Genomic DNA, 25,597 nt, shown 5'->3' on the forward strand with positions numbered 1-25,597 from the left:
CTTCTCTCACTACTCTAAAGGGCCCCTTTGGCAGTAGGAAACACATAGACTATTGCGGAGATTGATTTTGGAATTTAGATGCACTGTTATCAGTTGTGCTTAGCCGTACTGTTCATATCCTTGAAGATGTATCATGGAAGTGTTACAGCCTAGAAGATTTCTTTTTGATGTAACTGTCAGTCCATCTCCTGTTTCTGGTCATTGTTGTGCACGGCTGAAGGCCTTCACTGCACTTCCCGCCTTTCGTGGACTGCTCTCTCTCTTTGTCACTTAACATGAACTAGACTCTCCTGAGGGCTCTGGAAGTGAGGGGGCATCGCTCTCGTCATCCTTACCCAGCTGGCCCAGGTGCAAGCGTAGGGCCGTGATCTGAGGCTTGATCCTCATGACCACCCAGTCAGAGTTACAGGAGCGGGACATTCCCCAGACAGCTCCCTCCAGCCCTGTGCCAGTCATGCATCCAGAGTGCGGGCGTCAGTTCCCGGAGCTTCCAGGAGAGCCCAAGCCTCAGCTGAAGACTTTGAAACAAGCAGATACGCGTATCTGAACCTGCGATACTGAATCCTATGCACACTGATCTCATAATAGTTAATGACATTGATGCTTATTTGTAAGTTAGAAAGTGAGAAGTTAAAACTAACAGGCTTCCCCCCCTTAAAAAGAACCTCTGCAGGATTTTACGCAGTGTTTTGTTTGCTTGTTCGTTTTCACTCAAGAATGGAAAAATTATAAGCATAGAGTTTTATAGTTCAAAGCTAGACTAATCTCCTCAGATGTAAATTTGAGCTTATTTTTCTTTAGGAAAAGATAAGAAATCCTTATAACTTTGATGGTCTTCACAGTGAAATTGACATTGTATATTATGACTCCAGAGTAAACTTTTTCTCATTTTCTTTGTGTCATGACCATATTTAGTCACACATGAAGAATTACATTGCTTATGCTTGTTGACACATCCGAGCTTTGCCTAAAAACAACGGATTTCCTATGATATTTAAATCTTTATTTTGGTGACTGCTATTAACTACTGTTGACTACTATTAAAAAGTCATAAACTCAATTTTTGTATCTGCGTGTTGCCATAATCACGTCTAGTTCAGTGTTTTTATTTGAATATCTAAGAGTAAAAACCCAGAAAGAATGCATTTTGTGTTGACATCTAAGGGTCTAACCCATGCAGATTTTCTTTTACTCTCTGTTTTGGGGAACAGGCAGTCTTTTCTGCTGAGAATGAAGTGAAATGTGTAAGTTATCTAGTAATGTTTGGGGAGCTCTCGCGTGTTAGTCGGCAGATATGCTGTGATATGAGGTGTTCAAAAAGGCTGTGTGTCTGGTAGTGTGAATCGACCAGCTGCTCCATGGCCAGTCTCCTCTCTCTAAGTTTTACAGCTTTGGACTGATGGATGGTCATGAAGTTAGTCATCCTGTCACATTTCGAAAGGTACATTTCTAGAAAAGGACTATAATTCAATAGTTGAATTCGATGATGTTAATTGAATCTAGATAGCCAAAGAGAAACTGTCTCATTTCCAGAAAACAACCTTTCCTTTTCCACTTCTGTCTATAAGGCTTTCTGCAAATATTGCTAGTTTTAGGATTTCTATCTATCTGACATCCTTTGGATAAGAAGTAACAGAAGAATGAACAACATGAAATCTTAAGTGGCCTCCTGTGGATTCAACTACCAAAACAAAACAAAATCTATATATCTTTTAAAAAGAAGGCAGTTAGAATAATTCACTTCTTTGAGAAAAAGCCAGCTTTTTACATGCACTTTTTTATTTTTTAACTCTCCCAGATCATACACATAGTGGGGCCTCTGTCAATTTTGATGTCATTTATAAATGAGAATAATTTCTTTCTAGGGGCCTGATGAAGAAGCTGTTGTGGATCTTGGCAAAACCAGCTCAACTGTGAACACCAAGTTTGAAAAAGAAGAACTAGAAAGTAAGTCCGTTTAAAGTAGCTTGCTGTGTTTGGCAGGATAGATTACAGAGGACAGTTTGTTTTGCATTGTATCCGCTGACACTCTTTGTTTGTTTGGGGGAGATAGAGCAGGCATTTAGAAGAGGGCTCAACACTTTTCTGAATTGAATTTAAAGAGCAGTTACTCCAGGCACCTGTGTAACCGTATCCACGTCTAGAAATAGAACGTGGCCAGCAGCCCTAGGAATCTCCACATTTGCCCTTTCTGATTATTTGCTATTTGTTGGCGTTATTGGTGCAATGGATTCTAGAATAGTCTTTAAACTTCATTATTGGTACTGTTGCTTAATTTGGAAAATTGGGAGACCATAGCTCAAAATCGGCTAATTCTTGGGAAAGTGGAATGAAACGGCATCCAACAAGTTGTGCTTCAGCTAGTATTAATGTGTAGATACCATTTTGAGAGTTGTTAACTCCAAGTTTAGCTTGAATGAAGTTATTTGGTGGGGCCATTTAACTTAATTATTGCTAGTTTTGAAATGTCTTTATATGAGTAGGGTGGGACAGAACAGATGCAATGATATGGAAGATTAGGCAATGGGGTCACACTTCTCTGTGGTCCTATGGAAACTATTTGAATATTTGTTTTATATACATTTTTATTCACTTTTCACACATGCTACTAAAGAATGCACCCAGCAGCTGAGCAAGCATTTGTAGCTTGTCCAGGGGCAGAATGGGCCAAAGGTTGGTGTTAGGACCTGTTTGAAAAATAACATATCTTGACATAAAAAAAATTGGCTAATTTTCATTTTTCTGATGAGCAAACGAGACTATCAGACAAAAAAGCCACAGTTATTATAAGGTTTTGTTTTGATGGCTATTTTGCACATGTGTTACATCAGCTTTTTTTTTTTTTAAATAATTTTAATGAGCATTTACAGAGATTTGGGATTTCCATTCATTCATTGCTGCACTTCTCTCCCCGCCCAGCCCTCCACCCCACCCCCCACCCCACCCCAGTTCGCTCCTCTCTTTCAAAAGTAAAAGAAACACTCCCTTCCTGGTACACAATCCCCCACACCCCTCCGGCCGCCCCAAGTACATTCCACTATGCAACCTTAATTGTGGACTCTTGTGATAACCATAATACTCTTATCATACATCACTTTTAAATTATTCACTCCCTCATCTGTTTCAGTGCAGTATACACAATTTATCCTGTTTTTCTCAATCTTACCCCAACCCTGATATCAATCCCATTTTACAACAGTGGCACCATGCAATATTTGTCCTTTTGTGACTGAGATATTTCACTCACATAATGTGCTCCAGGCTTACCCATTTTGAATAATATTGCACGAGTTCCTTGTTTTTCAATGCAGCATAATATTCCATTGTGTGAATATACTAGAGCTTCTCTGTCCATTCGTTTGTTGATGGGCACTTGGGTTGTTTCCAACTCCTTGCTATTGTGAACAGAGCCGTGATAAACATGGGTGTGCATATATCTGCTTGGATGTCAGGTTACATCAGCTTTTTAACCTTGCACTATAACCTCACCAGAGAGCTGTGCAGCTCATGAGTTTCTTTATACTGCTCACCAGCTTCTCATGTTAGCATTTCACATGTCATATCTGACCAAGACCATGGTACAAGGGGGAACTGAAGCCATTAACATCATCCACAACCCAAAACCAGTTCCCATGAGGTCAGACATGCCTCCCACACTCCCATGCCGATTTATCCCAATTCAAACACCAGCCCTACTGTACTGCGGGTTCTAAAATCTGTTGCAATAGCTACACAGACCACACAGAACCGTATTCATGGTTATGGGGTCTATTAGGGAAGTTAACAGGTTATAAATAAAGTGATCAGCTGGATACAAGCATTTTAGTCCAGATAGCTTCTCAAGTGTGGTCACAGGCCCTTTGACCTTGAGCCTCACGGCTTAGGTCAGTCAGTGTTCCCTTAGTTTCTGGAGTCCTGCCAGTGATGGGGTCCTCCCTCAGGCCTCCAGCAAGCCTGAGTGGGGGCCTCTGGCTCTGGCTCCCTGGGGCAGCCTTCCCAAGCCAACACTGTCTGTGGTAGGTCAACACTGTGTCAGGTAGGTCTCTGCTCCTCTGCCGAGGCTGCATTTGCTCTTGTCTAGATCCCGGACTGGCTGGCACAGGAACCTGGGACCCTCAAGCACATGCCCTGTTGCCTCTTCCTTGCCAGTTTGAGCTTCACTCATTTTTGGGCTGATTCTGCACAATTTGAATGACAAGTCTAGCCAGCCCCCTGTGGTTTACCAACACGTCCTAGTTGCCTGATCCCACCCATCCACGTAGCAAAGTCAGGGTCAATGGTTAGAAAAACCATTTCAAACAATCAACCCTTGACACCACAGTCTGTTTTCCACTCTTATCTCCCGCCCTCCCCCATCTAGTAACCTACTGTAATCTAGTCAGTGATCATGTATTTACTAACCTCTGGGTTTTTTCCTCTTGTCTTCTTTTGACTTTATGGCCTTGGCATGTTTAAACAGTATCATGTAAAATGCCTCTTATTTTTGGTCTGTCTGATTGGTCACTTGAGGTTGTGTATATTTGGGAAGAATTCCGTAGAAGTAGCATATCCTTCTTGCCTCCCGTCAGTGGATACATATCAACCTGAGTTATTAGAGATGTCAACCGTGAAGAACTTGGTTAAGGTGGTGGTCAATGTTTTCATAGACTTATTTGTCTTACTTGGGAATGGCATACTTACAAGTCCTCTGTGATAGTTATTACCATAAATGACTATTACTTGTTGCTTTTAAAAAGAGATGAAAAAGAGTTCTCATTTACATTATGAGATTTCTAAAAGAAATATATGATTAAGTATTTTATGAATGTCAGCATTCTGGAACAAGAGATACATTGCAGAATAGACAAGGGGAGGGAAGAAAATGTTCAACAATGAATAAAAACAACAAACCCCACAAATATCTTTTAAAATGGATCTCAACGTTCTAGGCACACTAGAGCTTCCAGAAAGAAACTCAATTTCTAAAAAGCTTATTTTTACATCCTGAGCAACAAGTACTAAGGAAGTGAAGAATTTTAGAAATTTTACTAAGCCAAATAAGTAGACAATGTTCTATTTCACCCATTGCTTACCATTCAATGTCTGCCCTCAAAAGGATGTGACCTAGAATGTGAAGGAGGAAGTGGCAGGGTGGCTTTTTTGGGGTTTTCACTTCTCTTGGTAACTCTCCAGGCCTGTTCCATTGCGTACTCTGTGCACGTCTGTATTCCGTTGGCGAGTTTGAGGGAGAGGTTAAATTTCTCTCAGGAAGGTGGAGTGGATAGATCTTGGGTGGGAGTAAAGTAAAGAAAGAGAACAGAAGTTAAAATAAGCAATGAGAGGATGAAATAGAAAGTCCAGTCACTCTGTTTTTAGATTCTTGAATAGTCTCACTTCTTTTGTCTGTTCTTTCTAATCTGCTGACCTGGAGGATTTAATTTCCGCTTAGTGCCTTGAGACTTGTATGCATTGGACCCATTAGTACTAATTAGAGAAAGAACTGTCTTCCTCAGTACAGCGATGGAGGAATCAGCACATCTAAGTTCCACTTTTCTTGCTGTTCAATAGGAAGTACTTTCCCTAAAGGAAAAGAATAACATACTGAGTTTTGTTGTACACTGTTTTTAGATGTTGTTGTTGTTATGTGCTGTCGAGTTGCTTGTGACTCATAGTGGCCCTGTGTACAACAGCTCTGAACTGTGCTCTGCCCTGAGCCAACCTCATTGTCTCTGACACACCTATCCCCATTTTCCCAGTCACTGACTCAATCCATCTCATCCAGGGTTTCCTCTCCTGCTCTTTCAGTCCTTCAACCCTTCCAAGCAAGATGTTCCTCTCCAAGAACTGATCCCTCCTTGCAACATGACTGTAATTGTTTCTTAGATAGAATTCTTATAAAATTCATTGGTTTTTTTTTAAAAAAACCTATTAAATGTGGTAGTTTTTAGTATACTCACTAAGTTATGCAATTACCACTACTCTCTAGTTTTATTCCATAATGTTAATTCCAAAGCAAAATGAGCTGATTTTGAAAGTTTGGGATTCAGTAGAGTAAAATTTATTCAAATAGTAGATTCAGTTAATTTCTGCAAATATCTATCAAGCTCTTACCATGTGTCTTAAAGGAGTGCTGGGACCCAGAGGTGTGTAAACAGATATTTTAGTTGTGTTTCCTTAACTCCTGCTCTGTTTTGGTTTGCTTTGTGGACATTAATATACTGGCAAGCTGATTAGTCTTTTAGTATGTCAGAAGAGATAAAAGACCCAGTAATTGTTCTAGGTGACAGAACATGACCGCTAAACACAGTATGTGATCCTGGATTTGATTCTTAAGTGGGAAAGAAAACTTGTCGTCGGTTAGGACCTTAACGGGACATATGACAGAGTGAGTTTATAGAATGTACAGAGTTTGTTAATATGTTGTGTGCACAGTGAACTATTTAGGAAGAAAGGGGTAAAGTCTCTGCAATTTAAATTCAAATGATTAAAAATAGATCATGTAAGGCAAAGCATACGAAATAGAGAGTCCATAATCTTGGTAAAAAGTAAGGCAAATCATATAACTTGCAAGTGTAATGCTGTCATGAGAATTTGTGTACCAGATAGTAAAAAACTGACTTATCAAATTGATTGATAGCTCACAGTGACCCTTCACTGGGCTTTGGAGGCTGTAAAGCTGTATAGCAGGAAACTGCCCCTCTTAGTCTCACTCCTGGTGGATTTGAACCACTTACCTTTCTGTTAGCAGCCGGACATAGCATATATGACATACGCAGCAGCTCCTTAAAAATTTATATAAAATGAAATTCATGAGCTTGTTTTGTTGAGTGTCATCTTTGGAATCTCTGGTGGCCTAGTGGGTAAAGAATTGGCACTGTAAACAATGAATGAGTGGAAATCCAACGTCTCTATAAACTTTCATTAAAATTTCAATTAAAAAAAAAATTGCAGTGCAGACCCAAAGACCTCTCTTCACACCCACCAGCTGCTCTGGGGAAGAGATGGAAAATCTCCTCCTATGTAATTTATAGCCTCTGAAAACCCGCTAGAGGGACAGCTGTTTGTTGGTTCCAACTTGATGGCAATGAATTTGAGGCTTGGTTTGGGGTTTTTTTTTTGGTTTTTTTGTTTGGTTTTTTTTTTTAGTTATGTGTCTTCTTGATTATGAAGGTAGGAAGAGGAAGATGCCAGGACTAAGTGGCAAAATGGTAAGGAACTGTGCTGCATTCTCAAAGGCGCAAAGTTCGAATCCACCAGGTGCTGCTTCATGTGATATGGTTGGGCAGTCTCCTCTTGGGCGATTGACTGCCTCTGAAAACCCACTGGAGGGTCAGCTGTGGGTTGGGTCCAGCTCGCCAGCACGTAACAACAACAGGGTTAAAAGAGGAAAGCCACTGGCTCCTGAACCCATGGCTACTCTGCTCTCACCTTGACCCTGACCCGTAGTGACCCTTTAGGACAGAGGGCTTCTAATCTTTACGTACGCAGACTCCCACACCCTACTCCTCTGGAGCGGCTGATACATGATACCTGAAGAAAAGATTGAAACTGTCAGTGATTTCATCATCCTTGGGTCCACAATCGGTTCACTTGATACCAGCAGTCAGCACATGGGATGTATTGCACTGGAAAAGTCTGCAGTCAGGGATCTCCCCAGATAATTGAGAAGCAGTGATGTCAGTTTGAGATCACGAAGGTGTGCCTGATTCAGGCTATGGTCTTTTCAGTCCCTTGTTTTGCGTCTGAAGCTGCCCTATCCGGCACCATCCGCATGATCCTTGATAAGATATTCTGTGATATTCATTATTATTGTCACTGTGTCCCTCTGTCTTGATAGGGTCTTCCTTTATTGTCCCTGACTTTCTATCTTTCCCAATTTGATGACCCTTTCTAAGTACTGGCTCCTCTTGAAAATCTCCCAGAAGTATGTGAGACTTGCTTGGCTCCACAGTCAACAGTCTTGGCACCAGCAGCCAGGAAATTAAAAGGCGCATTGCCATGGGAAAGTCTGCTGTTAGGGACCTCTCCAAAGTACTGAAGAGCAATGGTGTTACTCTGGAGACTAAGGTGCATCTGATACAGGCCATGGTCTTTGCTATCACTTGTTAAGCATCAGAGAGTTGGACAATGACCAAGCAGGATAGAAGGAGAATTGATGCCTTTAAGCTGTGGTGCTGGAGAAGAGTATTGAGAATACCATGGACTGCTAGGAAAACAAACAGATTCATCCTGGAAAGGGTTAAACTGGGCGGCTCCTTGGAGGCAAGGATTCTGAGGCTCCGCCTAACATACTTTAGACATGTTGTAAGAAGAGACAGGTCCTTGGAGAGGGATATCATGCTTGGGAGAGTAGAGGGACAGCGCAGGAGAGGAAGGCCCTCTATGAGGTGGATTGATTCAGTGACTGGGATAATGGGGATGAGAGTCAGAAACAGTGCGATTGGCACAGGACACAACAGAGTTTAGAGCTGTTGTATATAGGGTCGCTATGAGTCACAAGTGACTCGACGGCACATAACAACAACAACAACAACAACAACAGCTAAGGAACAGCCTGGGTGGATTTCTTCTAAAAGAAACTTGTTTATTTCTTTTGAAACAAAAGAACATGGGACATTCCGTATTCGTCTCTAACACCACAATTTGAAGGTGTCAATTCTGTCATCCTTACTCATTTTCAACTTTCATATTCATAGAAAGCAACTGAAAATACTGTGGCTTGGATGACACTCACCTTAGTCTTTAAACTGACATCATTGCTCTTTAGCACTTGGGAGAGGTTCTTGATATTAGATTTTCCCCATGCAGCATGTTTTTTTTTGTATTCTTTATTGCTGCTACCATTATCCTTGAGAAGAATGGCAATCTCAGAATACTTGATTGTGCTCATCTGAAACCTATACTTAGACCAGGAGGCAGTTTTCAGCACAGAACAAGGAAAGACTGCATGGTTCAAAATCAGGACGGGAGTGTGTCCTGTCTCCATACCATTTCAATGAGTATGAGGAACAGATGATTTGGGAGGTTGGACTTTATGAGGAGGAATGTGGCACCAGGATTGAAGGAAGACTCATTAGCAACCTACATTATGCATACACATTATGACACACCTTGCTTGCTGAAACAGAGGAGGGCTGAAACATTTACTCCAGAGGACCAAGGACTATACTCTGCAATATGGATTGAAGCTCAATATCAAGAAAATGAAGATTCTCACCACTGGTCCAATTGGCCCATGATAGATGGATAAGAACTTGAGATTGTTAGCAGCTTCAACTAGCTTGACTCCACACAATCAACACTCTTGGCACCAGCAGTCAGGAAATCAAAAGATAAATTGCAGTGGGGAAGTCTGATATCAGGGGCCTCTCCAGAGTACCGCAGAGCAACAATGGTCAGTCTAGAGAGTAAGATGCACCTGATCCAGGCCATGGTCTCAACAACTACCTGTTACACATCAGAGAACTGGACAATGACCATAAGAACAGAAGAAGAATGAATTCTTTGGAGTTGTGATGCTGGCCTATACTGGAGAGGGTGAAGCCAAGTTGTTCCTTGGAGGCATGGAATTTGAGACTCAGTCAGACATCCTTTGTGCATGTTGTCTGGAGGGATAATCCACTCAGGAAAGGAAGGCCCTGAATGAGAAGGATTGGCATTGTTACTGGACTAATGAGGATAGATTTGTCAGAGATCGTGAGGTTGGCCTGGGGAAGAGGAGCAGGGTTCAAAGCTTTTGTGCATAGGGTTGCTTTGACTCTTACTTGACTTGACAGCCCATAAAATGAAAGTGACAACTTCAGTCTTTTTTTTTTTCTATAATGATATTGCCTGTTCCAGTGGTGAGGATTTTTGCTGTCTTGGTGAGAGTTAATCTAGAATGAAGGTTGTCGTTTTTGACCCTCTGAAGAGCAAATGTTTCAAGTCTGCTTCACTCAGTAAGCAAGGTTGTATCATCTGCATAATACAGTTGGTTGATGAGTCTTCCTCCAGTCCTCATGCCACATTCTTCTTCATAGAGTCCAGCTTCCCAAATTCTTTACACAGTATACAGATTACGTAGGAATGGAGAAAGGATACAGACGTGACACATACGTTTCCTGATTTTAAACCACACAGTATTGCCTCGTTCTGTTTGTACAACAGCTTTTTAGTTTAGGTATGCGTTCCGTATGAGTTCATTCACATTTTCCAAGATCTCCATTCTTCTCAAGTATGACTGTAGTTTGTTGTAATCCACACAGTCAGATGCTTTTGCATAGTCAATAAAAGGTAATTGTTCTGGTATTCTCTGCTTTCAGCAAAGATCTATCTGACTTCAGTGATAATACACCTCATTCCACTGCCTCTTCTGAATGTAGCCCAAGTTTTTGGCAGTTCCCTGTTGCTATACTGTACTGGCTGTTTCTTGAATAATCTGCACCATGATTTTACTTGCATGTGACATTAATGATATTGTAATATAATTTCCATGGATTTTCAGATCACCTATTTTGGGAATGGGGAAACATATGCTATCTCCTCCCATCAGAGAGATATTTGTGTATATAATTTTCTGTCTTTTAAGAAGTCAATAATAAGTGTCTAATCCTTTCAATAGGTCATAGAGCTGTATATATTGGCGTCCATGTTCCTTTTAGTAAAGAGAGCCGTCGACGTCACAGGCATCGGGGACACAAACATCACCACCGGAGGAGAAGAGATAGAGAATCAGATAGAGAAGATGGACGCGAATCTCCTTCTTATGGTGAGAAAGAGCAGTAGTCCTATACTGGACTGTGTTGAAATTGTATGTCTGCAGTAATTTAGCTACATTGTCTACACATGAAAACACCAGTTGAAGTACAAACATTCTTAAGACGAGAAATTGTTTTCCTTCATTGTATTCCGGCCCTGGAGTTGCAAGAGCTGAGTCTTGGAACTTAATCTCCACTTAAAGACTTTTTCATTGCCTTTCTCGGTCCTGCTTCTGATTACTTCATATGCAGGAGCAGGCAGTCTGGAACTCTTGGAACATTCGTGTGAGTTGAGGTTGTTTTTCCTTTTAAGTCACACTTGTGGGCCAGGAGATTTTATCCACTCTGCTGGATTACTTATCAGCTCTTTTAGGTTTATGGTATTTTCATAATAATTAGTAGGAGTCTTAATGGAATATAAGGGACCAGCTGCTTTGCGAGAGAACAATGGGCATTCTCCTCCTATGCAATTAAAACTGCCTCTGAAAACCCACTGGAGGGTCCACTATGAGTCGTTTATGACTCTGCACACAACAAAAGCAACCCAATAGAATATAGGGAGCTATAGTGGCCTAGTGGTAGAACGTTGTGCTGCAATCCTGAGGGCACATGGTTCGAATCCACCAGCTGCTCCACAGGAGAAAGATGGGCAGTCTCCTCCCATGTGATTAACTGAAAACCTGGCAGAGGGTCAGCTGTGAGTCAGTTCTGATACTACAACAACAATGCAATATGGTGGCAAAGTCCATAGGGTGTTGCGCTGATAAGCTAAAGGCCGTAAGTTCAAATCCACAAGTAGATCTGAGGGAGAAAGATGGGCACTCTCCTGTGTCCTTTGTTCTTATGTGCCATTGAGTCGCTTGCAACTCATAGCGACCCTGTGTACAACAACCCTACACCCTGCTGTATCCTGTGCCAGTCTCACTGTCATCCCACACACCTACCCCTCTAAAAGAAAAACCCACAGGAGGGTCAGCTGTGAGTTGGCTCCAGCTGGGTCACAATGAGTTGGATTGTGTTAAGAGTGAACGTGTTTTACTTCTAACACTGTGAGTTTATGTGGCAGTAAATTGAGAAACCTTTTGGTGTTTGAATTCTCCTTCCGTGAAGACACGCCTTCCCAGAGAGTGCAGTTCATCCTCGGGACGGAAGACGATGATGAGGAGCACATTCCCCATGACCTCTTCACGGAAATGGACGAGCTGTGCTACAGAGACGGAGAGGAGTACGAGTGGAAGGAAACGGCTCGGTAAGACCCCTCGGCTGCTTGCTGGCTGGCCCGGCTTGGCCTCTCTGTGTGATGAAGTAATGACCCCTCGGCCACTCGGCGGCTGGCCCGGCCTGGCCTCTCTGTGTGATGAAGTATCTGACCCCTCGGCCGCTCGGTGGCTGGCTTGGCTCGGCTTCTCTTTTGCCATGAAGTGACTGACCTGATTCTGGGAGGTGGCCAGTGCCGTAAAGTAAGGAACAGGGAGTTTCTTCATCAGCTTCTACAAGTTCTCACTCTCAGTTTTTATCTTTAGTCTCTTTAGTATTTCCTCGTATAACCCACAGTATTGTTCAGTAGTCATCAAGAATTGTGCCATTGTAGATTTGGTGGTCTAGTGATTAAGGAGGTGCTCCTCAACCCAAAGACAGCAGGTTTGAATCCACCAGTATGGGACAAAGATGAGCTTTCTCATCCTATATGCAATTCTAGTCTCTGAAAACCCACTGGAGGGTCTCTTAAGAGTCATTTCTGACTATAAGAGTGAACATTTGAGATTGAAGGACTTAATAAGTCTTTAAGGAAACCTCTTTGAAAAAATCAAAACTTCACACAGCTGCAGAAGAAAATTAGAAGTAGGAACTATTAAGTGCCATAGTTTACTTTTAAAAAAATTTTTCATTTGAATCACAGTTGAGACAGAACATGTTCGTTTTTCATTCAACAATTTATACACACTTTTGTTTCCCAACATTAATTGCAATCCTGTCTTGTCTCCTTCCTTGTTGTTATATTCTGTCAAGTCAGAAGCCTCTGGTGAGTTTTCAGAGAATGTTAGTCTCATTGGAGGAAATTGTCGGAGTTTGTTCCAAAGAATAGCGAGTGGGTTCGAATTGCTTATCTTTGGGTTGAGAGCACAGCTCTTTACCAGTTGCCCCTGAGCTCCCTTCTCCTCCCTGGGCTCTCCCTTTCCGTTGCTCCTCCTTCGTTACTCCTTCATGTCATCTGAACTTTGCCATGTGGCTGCTTATTGTTAAAGGTAGAATTGAAAGAGGACCTTCCATACACGTGTAACTGTTATAGACAGTTACCCTACTTGGTAGAAATGTGTCTGTAATCACAGTTTATGTTGGTGGTCACTGCCTTATAAGGACAATTTTTCCATCTTATTAAAAGAAACAAGTTGATGCCTTCTGCAAAATATTTTATATGTCATGCATTTGTCAGGTGGCTGAAATTTGAAGAGGATGTTGAAGATGGAGGTGACCGATGGAGCAAGCCTTACGTGGCCACCCTGTCCCTGCACAGTCTTTTTGAACTGAGGAGTTGTATCCTGAACGGAACAATCATGCTGGATATGAGAGCAAGCACTCTAGATGAAATAGCAGGTTTAAACCAGTTGCTTTATGCATTCTCTTTTAATGAAATTAGACGTATTTAAGGAAAAAAATGAAGCAGCATTTAGAACATTTATGTAATAACGGTATGTTGAACTTTTATGTAGAACAGTATGAGAAAAAGACATGTAAAGAAAGATACTTTTTGTTTTAGCGTTGACATCTTTTAGTCTATAAAGTTAGATGTTGCATCAGTATCAAGAGAAAAATAACAGGTACGATAAGCAAGGCGAGAAGTCTGGAATCTTGGAAATTGGGATGAGAGAATTTTGTTTCTTAGTGTTTTGAACCAAGGTTCATTGGAAGGGGCAGTTTCATGGAAGACACTCCAACTGTACAGCTTATCATAGAAGTTGAATATGTAAGAACAGACTTTGAGGGGTACAAGCCAAGCAAAAAAATTGTTCTAAAGATAGTGAAGAGCAGGAAGAAAAATGTATAATTTTTAAACAGTAGTAGTAGGAAATATATTTGGAAAACAGGTTAGGTCGTGAGTAACCTTGAATTGCTGGGTGAAGAACTTGGATTTTTTTATAGTAGATATTTTGTTCCCTTGATAATGACTTTTAAGTTGAAGAATAGAGTGAGCTGAGGTGTGCTTTTGGAAGATCAGTCAGGCAGCAATGTATTTGGTGTTTAGATTAAAAGTCAGGTAGAAGCAAGCAGGCCCGGGATCCTTCTGGGAGGTTGCTGGTGTTCTGTGCCATCGAGGCAGAACCGAGGCAGAGCTGACCTTCCAGTGGGTTTTCGGAGGATGCAGAACACGTGGGAGGAGACTGCCCGTCTTTCCCTATCAGAGCAACTGGGGGAGAAAGCTACTTAACCAGCTGCCTTTTGGGTTGGTAGCGCACCGCCTTAGCCGTGAGGCCACCAGAGCCCCCTCCTCTTGGAATAGTCTAAAGATGAAATGATGACAGCCTGAAATCTGGTGGGAAGTGGCAATGGAATTGATAGAAGATTTGAAGGGTGAGTTGGAAGAAGGAGCACTGGTGGCTCCGTGGTTAATCACTCACCAGCTATCTGAATGATTGATGAATTTAACCTCCCAGCTTATCTGCAAAGACCGATGTGGTGGTCTCACATCTGATAGCCTGGGAAGCACCAAGGCCGGTTCTGCTCTGTCCTGCAGTGTCACTGCGGGCCAGGATCGATTTGACAATAATGGTTGGGTTCGTCTTGGTCAAGGTAGAAAAGTCCCTGACCAGAAAGTTACAAGTTCATATCCACAAAGAAAGGCCTCTGAAGAATGGTCTGATGTTTTACTGAAAATTTAGTCATTAGGGAGCTCTGGTGGCTTTGTGGCAAGAAGCTGTGCTGCAATCCTGAAGGCGCACTGTTCAAATCCCCCCAGATGCTCTGCTGGAGAAGGAGGGGCAGTCTCCTCCTGTGCCAGTCGGATCCAATCCGACAGTACACACATACACAATAAGATAAAAAAGAAATAAGAATTTTTAAAAAATGTTGTCATTGAAAAGCTGACAAAGCACAGTTCTTGGCTAAAAATATGTGACATCAGCATGAATTAGAATTGGCCAAATGGGCGGCTTCTGGGGCAAATAGTAAGAATGGACAGATAGGATATTAAAATGCAGTGGTAATGAACTTGATATGATTACTTACTACCATTACTGATTGTACCTGGATGAAAAGGGGGGAGAAATCTATTGTGTTTGATTTTCAAGAGAACTGTAAGTTTATTACAATTTCTCAGGCCAGAAATACTTGACTATTATCATTCATTTTACCACTTATGGCAAATATCTAAATTGTCAGAATCCTTTCTTGTCCTTGGTGAATCTGAAAAACTGTGTTAAGATTTTAGGAGAATTGAACTTTTGAACATCTAGATCTTTAGCTCTGCAGTTACCACATCATATTATAATACCTTTAGTAAATGCCTATAATCCAGCACTCAGTCACGTAGTAGTCTATTGTTACCTGTTAATGTTGGGTTTTTCTGTTAAGTTCGTCTCTCAGATCTTCTTTCATTGTACTCTTACACTTTTGAAAGCTTAACTTTCTGGTGTCAAGTTGTTGCCAGTGTTTCAAAATATTTTTATATGTAAGTTAAAAAATTATTTCTTCACCAACTCAGTAATGTGTATAATGGCCCCCATCAGTCTCTCCATCCCTACATCCTTCTAAGACCTGATAACTTAGTCTTGTAGAATTTCTTACCACATATTTTATCAGTTTGGGGTTACTTTTTTTTTTCTTTCTTGTTTTTTTTTCTGTCTCTCTAAGAATGAGAGAAGAAATAGTCCTTTGCTTTAGGTGCTGTATCTTCAGCATGCAGATAAGACTCGGCAAAAAGTTTTTCATTCCGTGAATCTATGCATTCAGGCTGTCATCTTATTAAGACACCTTTGGGGAAATGTAATTTAACGCTTTCTAAAGCGTTTTATAGTTCAAACATCTGTTGGGAGGTTTTGTTCTAGTAATAATCATTTGCTTGCTTGCTAGTTTTTTTAACACTGTTCACTCCTCTTTTTTTTATCTTTCTTTTTTTCCGAGTAGATATGGTGCTGGACAACATGATCGCTTCTGGTCAGTTGGACGAATCCATCCGGGAGAATGTCAGGGAAGCTCTACTGAAGAGACACCATCACCAGAATGAGAAAAAGTTCACCAGTCGGATTCCCCTTGTCCGATCATTTGCAGATATAGGCAAGAAACATTCTGATCCTCACTTACTTGAAAGGAATGGTGAGCGAAGTTGTGGCATCTAATTTTCGCTAACACTTCGACTCTGTAACAGCATTTCTTACCAGCTGCAATGAACGTTGTAGTTAATGTTTGGAAGAAGGAAGATAATGGTGACAGATAATTGCATAGGTTGTTTTATAACCTTACTTTTTATTTTAAAGATTTTTTGGTTTTGCTTTTCCAGGTGTCTATAGTATTTATGGAACTTAGGGAAAAGGAATACATTTTAAGTACAGGCAACATAGGGAGCTCTGCTGGCCTAGTGAATAAGGAGCAGCACTGCCAACCCAAAGGTTGGGGGTTTGTATCCACCAGCTCTTCCATGGGAGAAATATGAACAGTCTCCTCCTGTGTCATTGATGGCCTCTGAAAACCCACTGGAGGGTCAGCTGGGAGTCACTTCTGACTTAATGACACATGACAACAATAGCATTGGCTTTTAAACAAAATCTAAGTTACATGTTTTTGTTGTTGTTGACTCGTCTCATGAATATATTGCCCTCTGTGGATGTAAGCAAGCTTTTAGGTTGATTTGATGCCCATTTTTCATACATAGAAAATTTAGGCACGTTTTTACGAATGGTGTTAGGATTACCTCTTGTATTATGCCGGAGGTAGTCTTGCGAGCCAGGTGAATGTGCTGTTTTGAGAATGGCTTACAGCCGTGGACACGTATTCTCACATTCTCCTCTTGGTCAGAAGTGAGCAGTGGATTAAGCAGGGCTTGGATAGGAAGCGTTTCTCTTGCCCTCTACGTCTTTCACTCTCTTAAGGTTGACTCACTTGGAGTTTTTGCCTTCATTTGCCTCTTTCTCAAGCAAAGGAAGAAATCACTTGAGGGTTTGATTTTTTTTTTTTTTCCTCCCCAATGAGTTTGAGTTTTGAGTTTGAAAATTGGCACCTTCATATTAATTATTGGAAACCTGTGTCCATTTTTCTTAGTATTTGCCAATTAAAGAATTCATTTTAATCAGTTTACAGTTGTGCTCCAGTATGCTTAACCTTTTTTTTAATGACTCAGTTTCAACTCAAGCCTACTTGCTACATTTTCCTTCTCTTTTTCTTTTATCATTTATTATGTTTTCAGCTTGAGTGAAATGAATTTTTTTTAACCCAGAAGTTTCTTATGAAACCTTTTTTCTCCACATATGAGTTAAGTTTTGATTATTTCCCAGTGGTGATTTGCTTCCTTTAAACCTGTAAGACAATGGCTCTTTTCCATTAAATGCCATTTTAACCTAGGTATCCTGTTATTTTGGCTGTATTTTGAGTGTTATGGCTATCATGTAAGAAGCCCTGGTGGCACAATGGTTAGGTGCTGGGCTGTTAGCTAAAAGGTTGGTAGTTCAAACCCACCTCGTTTTGTGAGAGATAGAACCCAATATATTCCTATAAAGATTACAGTTTGGGAAAGCTTTGTTTTGTTTTGTTTTGTTTGTGCACAATTCTGTCCTAGAGGATTGGTTTGAGTCAGATTGATTAAACAGCACACAACAACACAGTATAATTTAATGGTCTTCCTGTACATGACTTCTTTTTCAACTAAATGGTGGTTACTGATAGATTCAAGGTTAATTTATACTTAGAGTATTTCTGAACTTTATGGTGCTTTATTACTTAGAATTTGACCATGTTGGCAGAATTGTTCATTTTCTTGTGATATGTATCAAGAGAAGGTGTTATTTATTTGAGTTACCTTGACTAGAAGAACCAGGCATTTCAATATAACTCTGTGTAAGCTTTTGAAAGATTCTGAATTTTTTTTCTTTATTGCTGTTTGTGTTGAGAAATAATTTTTAATTGTCTATAACATTTCTATACTACTTATTGTCTATAATATTTCTTATTAATATTGCATGCATTTGTTTACATTTTTACTATGCATCCTTTAATATTAACATTTTTTCTTTAGTAAGAGAACGTATTGATGACTTTTGCTATGTTGATTATTTTTCTTTTTTCATTTTATTTGAGAACATTACGTTTCTGTGTTGGTAACATAATTGGCTTAATATTATATATCTATTTTAATTTGTAAGTCAGGTAATCTAGGCTATGTTAATATGGACTTGTGAAAGGTACTAGTATATAGCTGTTTGCTACAATGTAGGGGGAAAAAATATGCCATCAATGCTGGTAAGTTTTGATGTGGGTTTTACTCATTAGATTAGTTGGCTTTTATCATTTATTTCAGCGGATATTGTTGGGGAAGAAAATCAGCCCATCTCAGTATTAGTTGTTATTCTTCTAGTAGAATGTTATCCTCCTTGATCCATCATTAATGTTTCTTTGTTTTGAGATACAGCTTCAGGGACCTACTTGCCATTCCATCAACCCTTGTGACTTTCTAACATTTAAAAAAATTAATTGGTGATTAATTTGTGATTGCTATGCCAACCGTCACAGCACGAATTTGATGTTTTCAGCCTTGAAAGCATGGGGTTTACAGTGTAGACTGATCTTCTTTTTTGTCTGTTTACCTTCTACAGTGAACTTGATCGTCTTTTTCATTTATTTGTTTTACCTTAGGGGAAGGCCTCTCAGCCTCCCGCCACTCTTTGCGAACAGGTCTGTCCGCCTCAAACCTGTCACTGAGAGGAGAATCGCGTTTGTCCCTTCTTCTCGGGCATCTTCTTCCTGCTTCAAGAGCTGGGACCCCCGCCGGCTCCCGCTCCACCACCCCAGTACCCACCCCTCAAAACAGCCCTCCTTCCAGCCCTAGCATCAGCCGACTGACCTCCAGAAGCTCCCAGCAGAGTCAGCTTCAGGTCCCAGAGCCACTGGCCTCACCCGCCAGTGATGGCATCCCCACTGTAGTAATTCATCCGCCCGAGGAAGACTTAGAAGCGCTGGAAGGCCAGGAGCAGAAGAATGAGGAAAATATTGAACTGATTGCAGGCAACTATCCCAAACCCTCCATGTGTGGTGCTCTCTGCCTCAGGGTCACTTGCACTTGGAATGCCTTTCAGCACAGAGCTTGAGCAGCATATGTAGATAGAATGCGTATGGTTTATTTTGACTTCTGCATGTTTTCTGCCACCCCCGTTTGTATGTGGTAGATACTCAAGTGGTACAGCACTTGTCTGTCAGGTTGCTGTACTGAGGTAACTTGCGGTTGCTGTGATACTGAATGTTGTGCCACTGGTGTGTCAAGTGCCATTATGGTTACCCATGGTGGACAGGGTTTGGTAGAGCCCCCAGATTAAGACAGGCTTGGAAGCAGGATTGGCATCCACTTCTTTTTTTTTCTTTTATAATTCACTATTTTTTTTTAATTTTTTTTTTTACAGAGACTTTGGATTTCCATTCATTCATTGTTGCGCTTTTCTCCCTGCCCACCCCACCGCCCCCGGTTCACTTTTCTTTTTGAAAAGTAAAAGAAAAAATTCTTTCATTGTTATTCAATCCCTTCCGCCCAAGTCCACTCCACTCCACTGCCTTCATTCTGGACTCTGGTCATAACAATAATATCTAATCATATATGACACCCACTTCTCTTATTTAAGAGGACTTTGGAAACTCTATGAACATAAGAGAAATGACGATAGTTGTAGAACAGAGTTCAGATCTTTTGTTCATAGAGTCACTATGGGTCATACTCCATGACACTTAACAATGGTATGTTATGCAAGAGTAGAATGATACAAACAATTTAAATTACAGAAACAGAACACAAACTTTAAGCACTTTTAATGTCTTTTACTGTGATTTTTTTTGTTTAGGAGGCAGGGCACTTGACTGGTTCACAAGTGCAAAAATACAATATTTATTTAATTGGCCATAATTTTTTTAAATGGTGGCTTCCCCTCCACCCCCACCATGTAGTTCACTGATAAAGTGAATGAACACATATGGATATGTTATAGTGGATGAAGGACTTTTTATCTAATTGGCTTTTTCCAAAGAGTGAAGTACTTTTTAGCATCAAGTGCTGCTTCTTTATCATTGTGCTTCTTAGCAAATTGAGGTTTTGTTTTTATTGCTTGAAATCATTTCCGTAGTGGTATTATATGCTCCTCAGAGCAGGGTGAAACTTTGTCTCATGTACTTTGGGCATGTCCTTGGAAAAGGGGGCCTGTCCTTGGAAAACAACATCATACTTGGAAAGGTGGAGGGTCAGTGAAAGAGAGGAAGACCGTCAGGAAGGTAGATTGGCACAGGAACCATAACCCTGGGCTCAGGTATGTCAGACATCCTGAGGATGGCACAGGCGAGAGTAAGGTTTAGCTGCATTGTTCGTAGAGTCGTACAACTATAACTCTACAGCATTAACATCAACAACAGTCTTCTATTGTAGGATAGACTTTAGTCATTTAGCATAGACTTAATGCCATTTCTAATTCCAGTTTACCTTAAAATTTTCAGGAACAAAGTTCTGCAGGTGTATTATGATAGACTTTTTTATTTTTGTCTTTGAATTAATTTCTTTTTGGTGGGTAGAAGACTCAACTAATCTTTTTTTTAACTAATCTTCTATAAGGGCTGCAATAATAATTAAAAAATATTAAGTATCTATAAGTTTATACTTCTAATTCATCCTACTAACTTCATCTAGGAAAAACCTCCCACTGTTTTAATGACTATTTTTAATTTATTGACCATCAACGTATAACATACACTGATGCTAACTAGTAACTACCCCATTATTGTATTTTCCTGATAATGACAATATCTAATACATTTGTAGTTACATACTGCTATTAGATTAGCCTATTTAATATTTATGGTCATTTGTGTAAGTTAGATAAATATACCTATTGTCAGGATCTCTTGACATTTTCCTCTGTGAACGTATACCAGGATGTTTCTCAGCCTTTCTGAAGGGGGAAAGAAAAATTAAAGTGGAGGGAAAAGTGAATTTCTGAAAATAAGATAAAGCCCTGAATTGTTGTGTTTTTTAAAGTAGATATCTATAGAAGGTGCACAATCACTAAAGAAAAAGTAATAGCAACTACTGTAATTTTGTTTTTAATTGTCTTTTTTGTTTTAATTTCTGTGTGAGTGTACCGTCAAATCAGATCTGACTGGTACAGGAGGAGAATGTCCCTCCTTCCCTGGCAGAGCATCTGGTGGATTCGAACCATGCGCCTTTGGGATTGTAGTTGCAGTTCCTTGCCACTAGGCCACCAGAGCTCCCCACGTTTTAATTGTCCTTGATGCTCATGGCACCTAGGGACGTAAGCTGACGTCCCTTGAATTCTCATGCTGCTTTGGCTGAGGAAGAAAGCTTAAGCGTCCTTTTGAAGAGGGTGAGGATTCTTGTGCACACTCATACCAAAAAAGAGAAAGCACTTTGCATTAGTTTATTATTTACAGCCTTTGAGCTGTGGTGCTGGAGAAGAGTATTGAATGTACCATGGACTGCCAAGAAAACAAACAGATTCATCCTAGAGAGGGTTAAACCAGGCTGCTCCTTGGAGGCAAGGATTCTGGGGCTTCGCCTGACATACTTTGGACATGTTGTAAGGAGAGATAGTTCTTTAGAGAGGGACATCATGCTGGGTAGAGTAGAGGGACAGTGCAGGAGGGGAAGACCCTCTATGAGGTGGATTGATTCAGGGATGGGTGTGTCAGAGGCAATGCGATTGGCACAGGATAGAGCAGGGTTTAGGGCTGTTGTACATAGAGTCGCTATGAGTCACAAACGACTCAACGGCACATAACAACAACAACAACAGTTATGTGTACAGAAGGGAACTCACTTCTAGTTTTGTAGCTCATTTTTTTTAACTCAGCTTGTTGAAGTTAGAACTTTTTAAAATATGCCTTCCCTGTGTACAGTAGGATTTTTGTACATCCTTTCCCTGCTCTCCCTAATTGCTGGACAAAGATCTCCATTTGAACACAAGAGGTTGGCCAACTGCTACAAGCCCCTTGCTCCCAGTTGAAAACCTCTGTCTACTCCTGATTTCAACTTTGGAGGGACAGACAACCTTAATATTTTTCATTTACTTTTATTTGCCCCAGTTAGAGTTGTTGTTTCACTTGAGGAAAAGGTATAAAAATACAACTAAGATACCTAGCAGAGTTTGATTTTTAAATCACATTATTGATTTTGTGCATTTACATGCACACACATAAGCTTCCTATCTGGTTTCTTAAAATTTGTGCTTTTGGTGAATATTTACACAGGAAATTAGGTTTCCATTTAGCAAGTTCTATACATACTGTTTCAGCAGCTGCTCTGTGGGAGGAGGACAGGCAATCTGCTCCATATGATTTACTGCTTCTGAATACCTGCTGGAAGATCCGACTCAATGACACATAACAACACAGCAAACATACATATCATTAGGGAGCCTTGGTGGCTTAGTGGTAAGAAGCTGTGCTGCAGTTCTGAAGGCACACAGTTCGAATCCACCAGCTGCTTTGCAAGGGAAAGATGGGCAGTATCTACTCCGTGGCATCAAACGGACTCTTGAAAACCCACTGGAGGATCTGTTTTGGGTCAGTTCAAACTTGAAAGTACACAACATACACATTATTAAGTGACACTGGTGACATTTTCCACATGGTGTCTCTGCCCTTATCATTTCCTTTCTCGTTTCCCCCCCCCCCCGCCCCCCACCTTCTCTGACCTTCTAATCTTTGCTTTAGGGTGAATGTTGATTTGGCTCAGACATTATTTTCCTTTCACTTTTTTTTTTTAATAAACATTTTAATGTGATTTGAGGGAAAGTATACTGAATGGACTGGCTTCTCAGTCAACAACTGATACACATTCTGTTTCATGACATTGGCTGACGTCTGTACGTTGCACCCGCATCGTTTCCTGTGTTTTGTTGTCCTCTCCTGTCCCTTCCTGCCTTCTGAGTCTATCTCTGACCAAGGACTGCCCTCACATAATGATTTTGTTAAAGTATGGAAATATTATCCTGCTGTAGTCGCCTCTGGTGGTGACAATATTGTTAGTTTTTTGAGTAATTAACTTAATCAATTAGTAATGGGCTTATTTGTTTCCCGAATGCCAGGAATTTATTCTGGGAGGCAGGGAGACTTGTTCTGTTGATGGAGCAACCCAGCTGCAGGTGGAGAGGGCTCTTTGAGAAGATCACAGTGGAAGGTTCTAGCGTGCAGCCGGGGTGCTAATTTTGAAAAAGAGCAGAGTCTTCAAGATCAAGTTAATTTTTTTTTAAAGTCCTATTTTTGGCCCGCTTGCACTTGCCAAGGGCTTTAATAATGTTCCTCATTTTCTTTGGAAACGGCTGGTATTCAGACAGGAGTAGATACCATCCCCTCAGAGCGACTCCTTTACATTTCCACTGCCCTCCTCCTTAGACAAGTATCTTTATAAAGGAAGAGATTCTGTCTTGGGAGTTTAGGAACCCAGATCAAAGATGATATCTTAATAGCTTTATTATACTGAGCTAAAATTGTTAAAAATAAACCATCTTAAGAAACAGTCTTTATTCCAGAATTGTTTATCTTTTCCAAAGAGTGAGCACAGTGTTGAGTAGATGTTAGATATTTTTATACCGAGAATTCTGGGGTCCCTTGTGGCACCCTAATTTAAATGTTCACTAGAGAAATGGCTATTAAAAGGTTTTTGTTAATGTAAACCTAATTGAGTTTTTCCAGTTTTCCTTATATTATATATATATATATTTTTTTTTTCATATATATATATATTTCATATATATAAAGTAAATAAGGCTTTACCTTAGATGAATCATGGTTATTTAAGCAAACTTAAAATTTTAGAATTTAACTACATATGTTAAAATGAAAGAGTATAGGATCTAATCACAAAATCATGGAAGTGAATTTATTAAAATGTGAATGTATGTGTAGTATCTGTGACTTCTAATCCAGACAGATGGGTTGTATAGCTTTGTCTGAATATTGCAGGTTAGATAAATTCCTTAATACTAGACCTACAAGGTGACACAGGGTGGGTGTTGCAGCACAAAGTCTGTTTGGTTATAAAACCCACCTTCTCTGTTTACATAATCCAGATTTTTGTTGCTGTATTTTAAAATTGTGGGGGGTTTTTTGAAGATTGATAGTAGGGAGAATAATTATCACCCAAGAAAAATGAAAATACTGGGGGATGCTGTTATGAATGGAAACATTTTGACAAATTCACGGACAACCTGTGTTTAGTGGGCCTTGCTGATAAATTTTGCTTAGTTACTAAGCAAAAATGCTGAAGCTTGTCTGAGAATTGACATTGGGTTTTTGTTTTTCCTCTAAGCATGCGAAATGTATTCAGACATCATTATGCTGTACAAAGTGCTGACATGTTAAATGTGTTAGTGTCTTGATTCGTGTAAGATTTGTAACGAATGTCAGACTTAGTAGATCTTTCTTCTATCTCTTGTGGCTTCACATCTACTCACTTTTTGCAAAAGGCTACCATTTTTGTAAATCGCATCTGTGTTATTTTAATAACTATATTTTTATAACTTTATTCTTACTTAACTGGTTTTCTAGCTTTGCTGGTATGATACTAACACATGGCACCTTTTTTGTTTTGTTTGATTTTAAATCTTTGCCACAGTTGCTTGTTGGTCATCACTTTCAGGATATGAACAGGGCCATGTAGCAGAGTATTGTCTCCTTTCTAACCTGGGATTTATTTGTTCCTAAATGTAGGTATTTTGGCTTCTCCACAGTCTGCACCTGGAAACTTGGACAATAGTAAAAGTGGAGAAATGAAAGGTAATGGAACTGGAGGAAGCAGAGAAAACAGTACTGTTGACTTCAGCAAGGTAATTCCATCCTTAACTCTGTGTCTCTTGACTCACTCTGATTCAGAAAATACCATCTCAGTGTGGGTTAATTGACATCGGTTATTTTTAATATTCTCTGACCTAGACTCGTGTTTACAGGCCTTCCTGAGAATGTGATCACGTTAATTAAAGGTCAGAAAAATGGGAGGAGGACTATTTTTCATCTCAGACCACTTGTATAACTCTACGTTCTTACTAGTTTTGCAAGTTTTAACAAATGTGTGTGAGTAATACAGTGTTTCCATTTATACCTACCCATAGATACCATGCAACTTCTGTGCCTTTTGAAGTGCACAGATTGTTTCTGGAGCTCCCACCACTAGAAATGTTAATTCTGGGAACAGTGTGACAGCACAAGCGGTCCAGCCTTTCCTAGGCTGTAACACGATCCCAGAATTACTCTCTCGTGGTGTCAGTTCTTTCTGGAAAGCCACTGGGAAGCTTATCAGCACTTCCCCATGGGTAGGTAAAGGCATGGATTTTTTATATTATTTTTATTTTTTTTTTAGTTTGACTGTCACACCTGTGTACTTTTATTTTGATAGATAATTATTTAGTGAAATGGAGGGGTGACCCAAAAGCCAAATTATTTTAAAACGACAATTGATTTTGAAGTATTTGATAACACTGCATAGGGATGATTTATTGTGGCCATTTCAGTATTGAGATAGTATGATTTTATGTAAGATGCTGTCAGTACTTGACATCTAATGTATAATTTATATTGTTAGAATTTCAATCGAGATTCCATTTTCGTAAATCTTACTGTATGTTTAAAAGTACATAGGATGTTTGCTTCAGCAGCACATACACTAAAAGGGGAACGACACAGAGAAGATT

At 40.2% G+C, this 25,597-nt stretch overlaps 1 protein-coding gene across 1 annotated transcript in view; it reads left to right on the forward strand.

The window, feature by feature from the left end:
- Window positions 1-1,844: 1,844 nt before the first annotated feature.
- SLC4A7 (solute carrier family 4, sodium bicarbonate cotransporter, member 7) overlaps window positions 1,845-25,597 on the forward strand; it is an 86,948-nt gene continuing 63,195 nt past the window's right edge. The window contains 7 exon segments of the mRNA XM_006903795.1: window positions 1,845-1,947; window positions 10,580-10,726; window positions 11,826-11,964; window positions 13,150-13,310; window positions 15,837-16,025; window positions 18,555-18,923; window positions 24,621-24,736. Of these exon segments, the coding sequence (XP_006903857.1) occupies window positions 1,845-1,947; window positions 10,580-10,726; window positions 11,826-11,964; window positions 13,150-13,310; window positions 15,837-16,025; window positions 18,555-18,923; window positions 24,621-24,736 (1,224 nt within the window).

Source organism: Elephantulus edwardii, unplaced genomic scaffold (assembly GCF_000299155.1).
Source record: "Elephantulus edwardii isolate Elephantulus edwardi_28Jun2011 unplaced genomic scaffold, EleEdw1.0 scaffold00027, whole genome shotgun sequence".
In the NCBI taxonomy this organism is placed as follows: domain Eukaryota; kingdom Metazoa; phylum Chordata; class Mammalia; order Macroscelidea; family Macroscelididae; genus Elephantulus; species Elephantulus edwardii.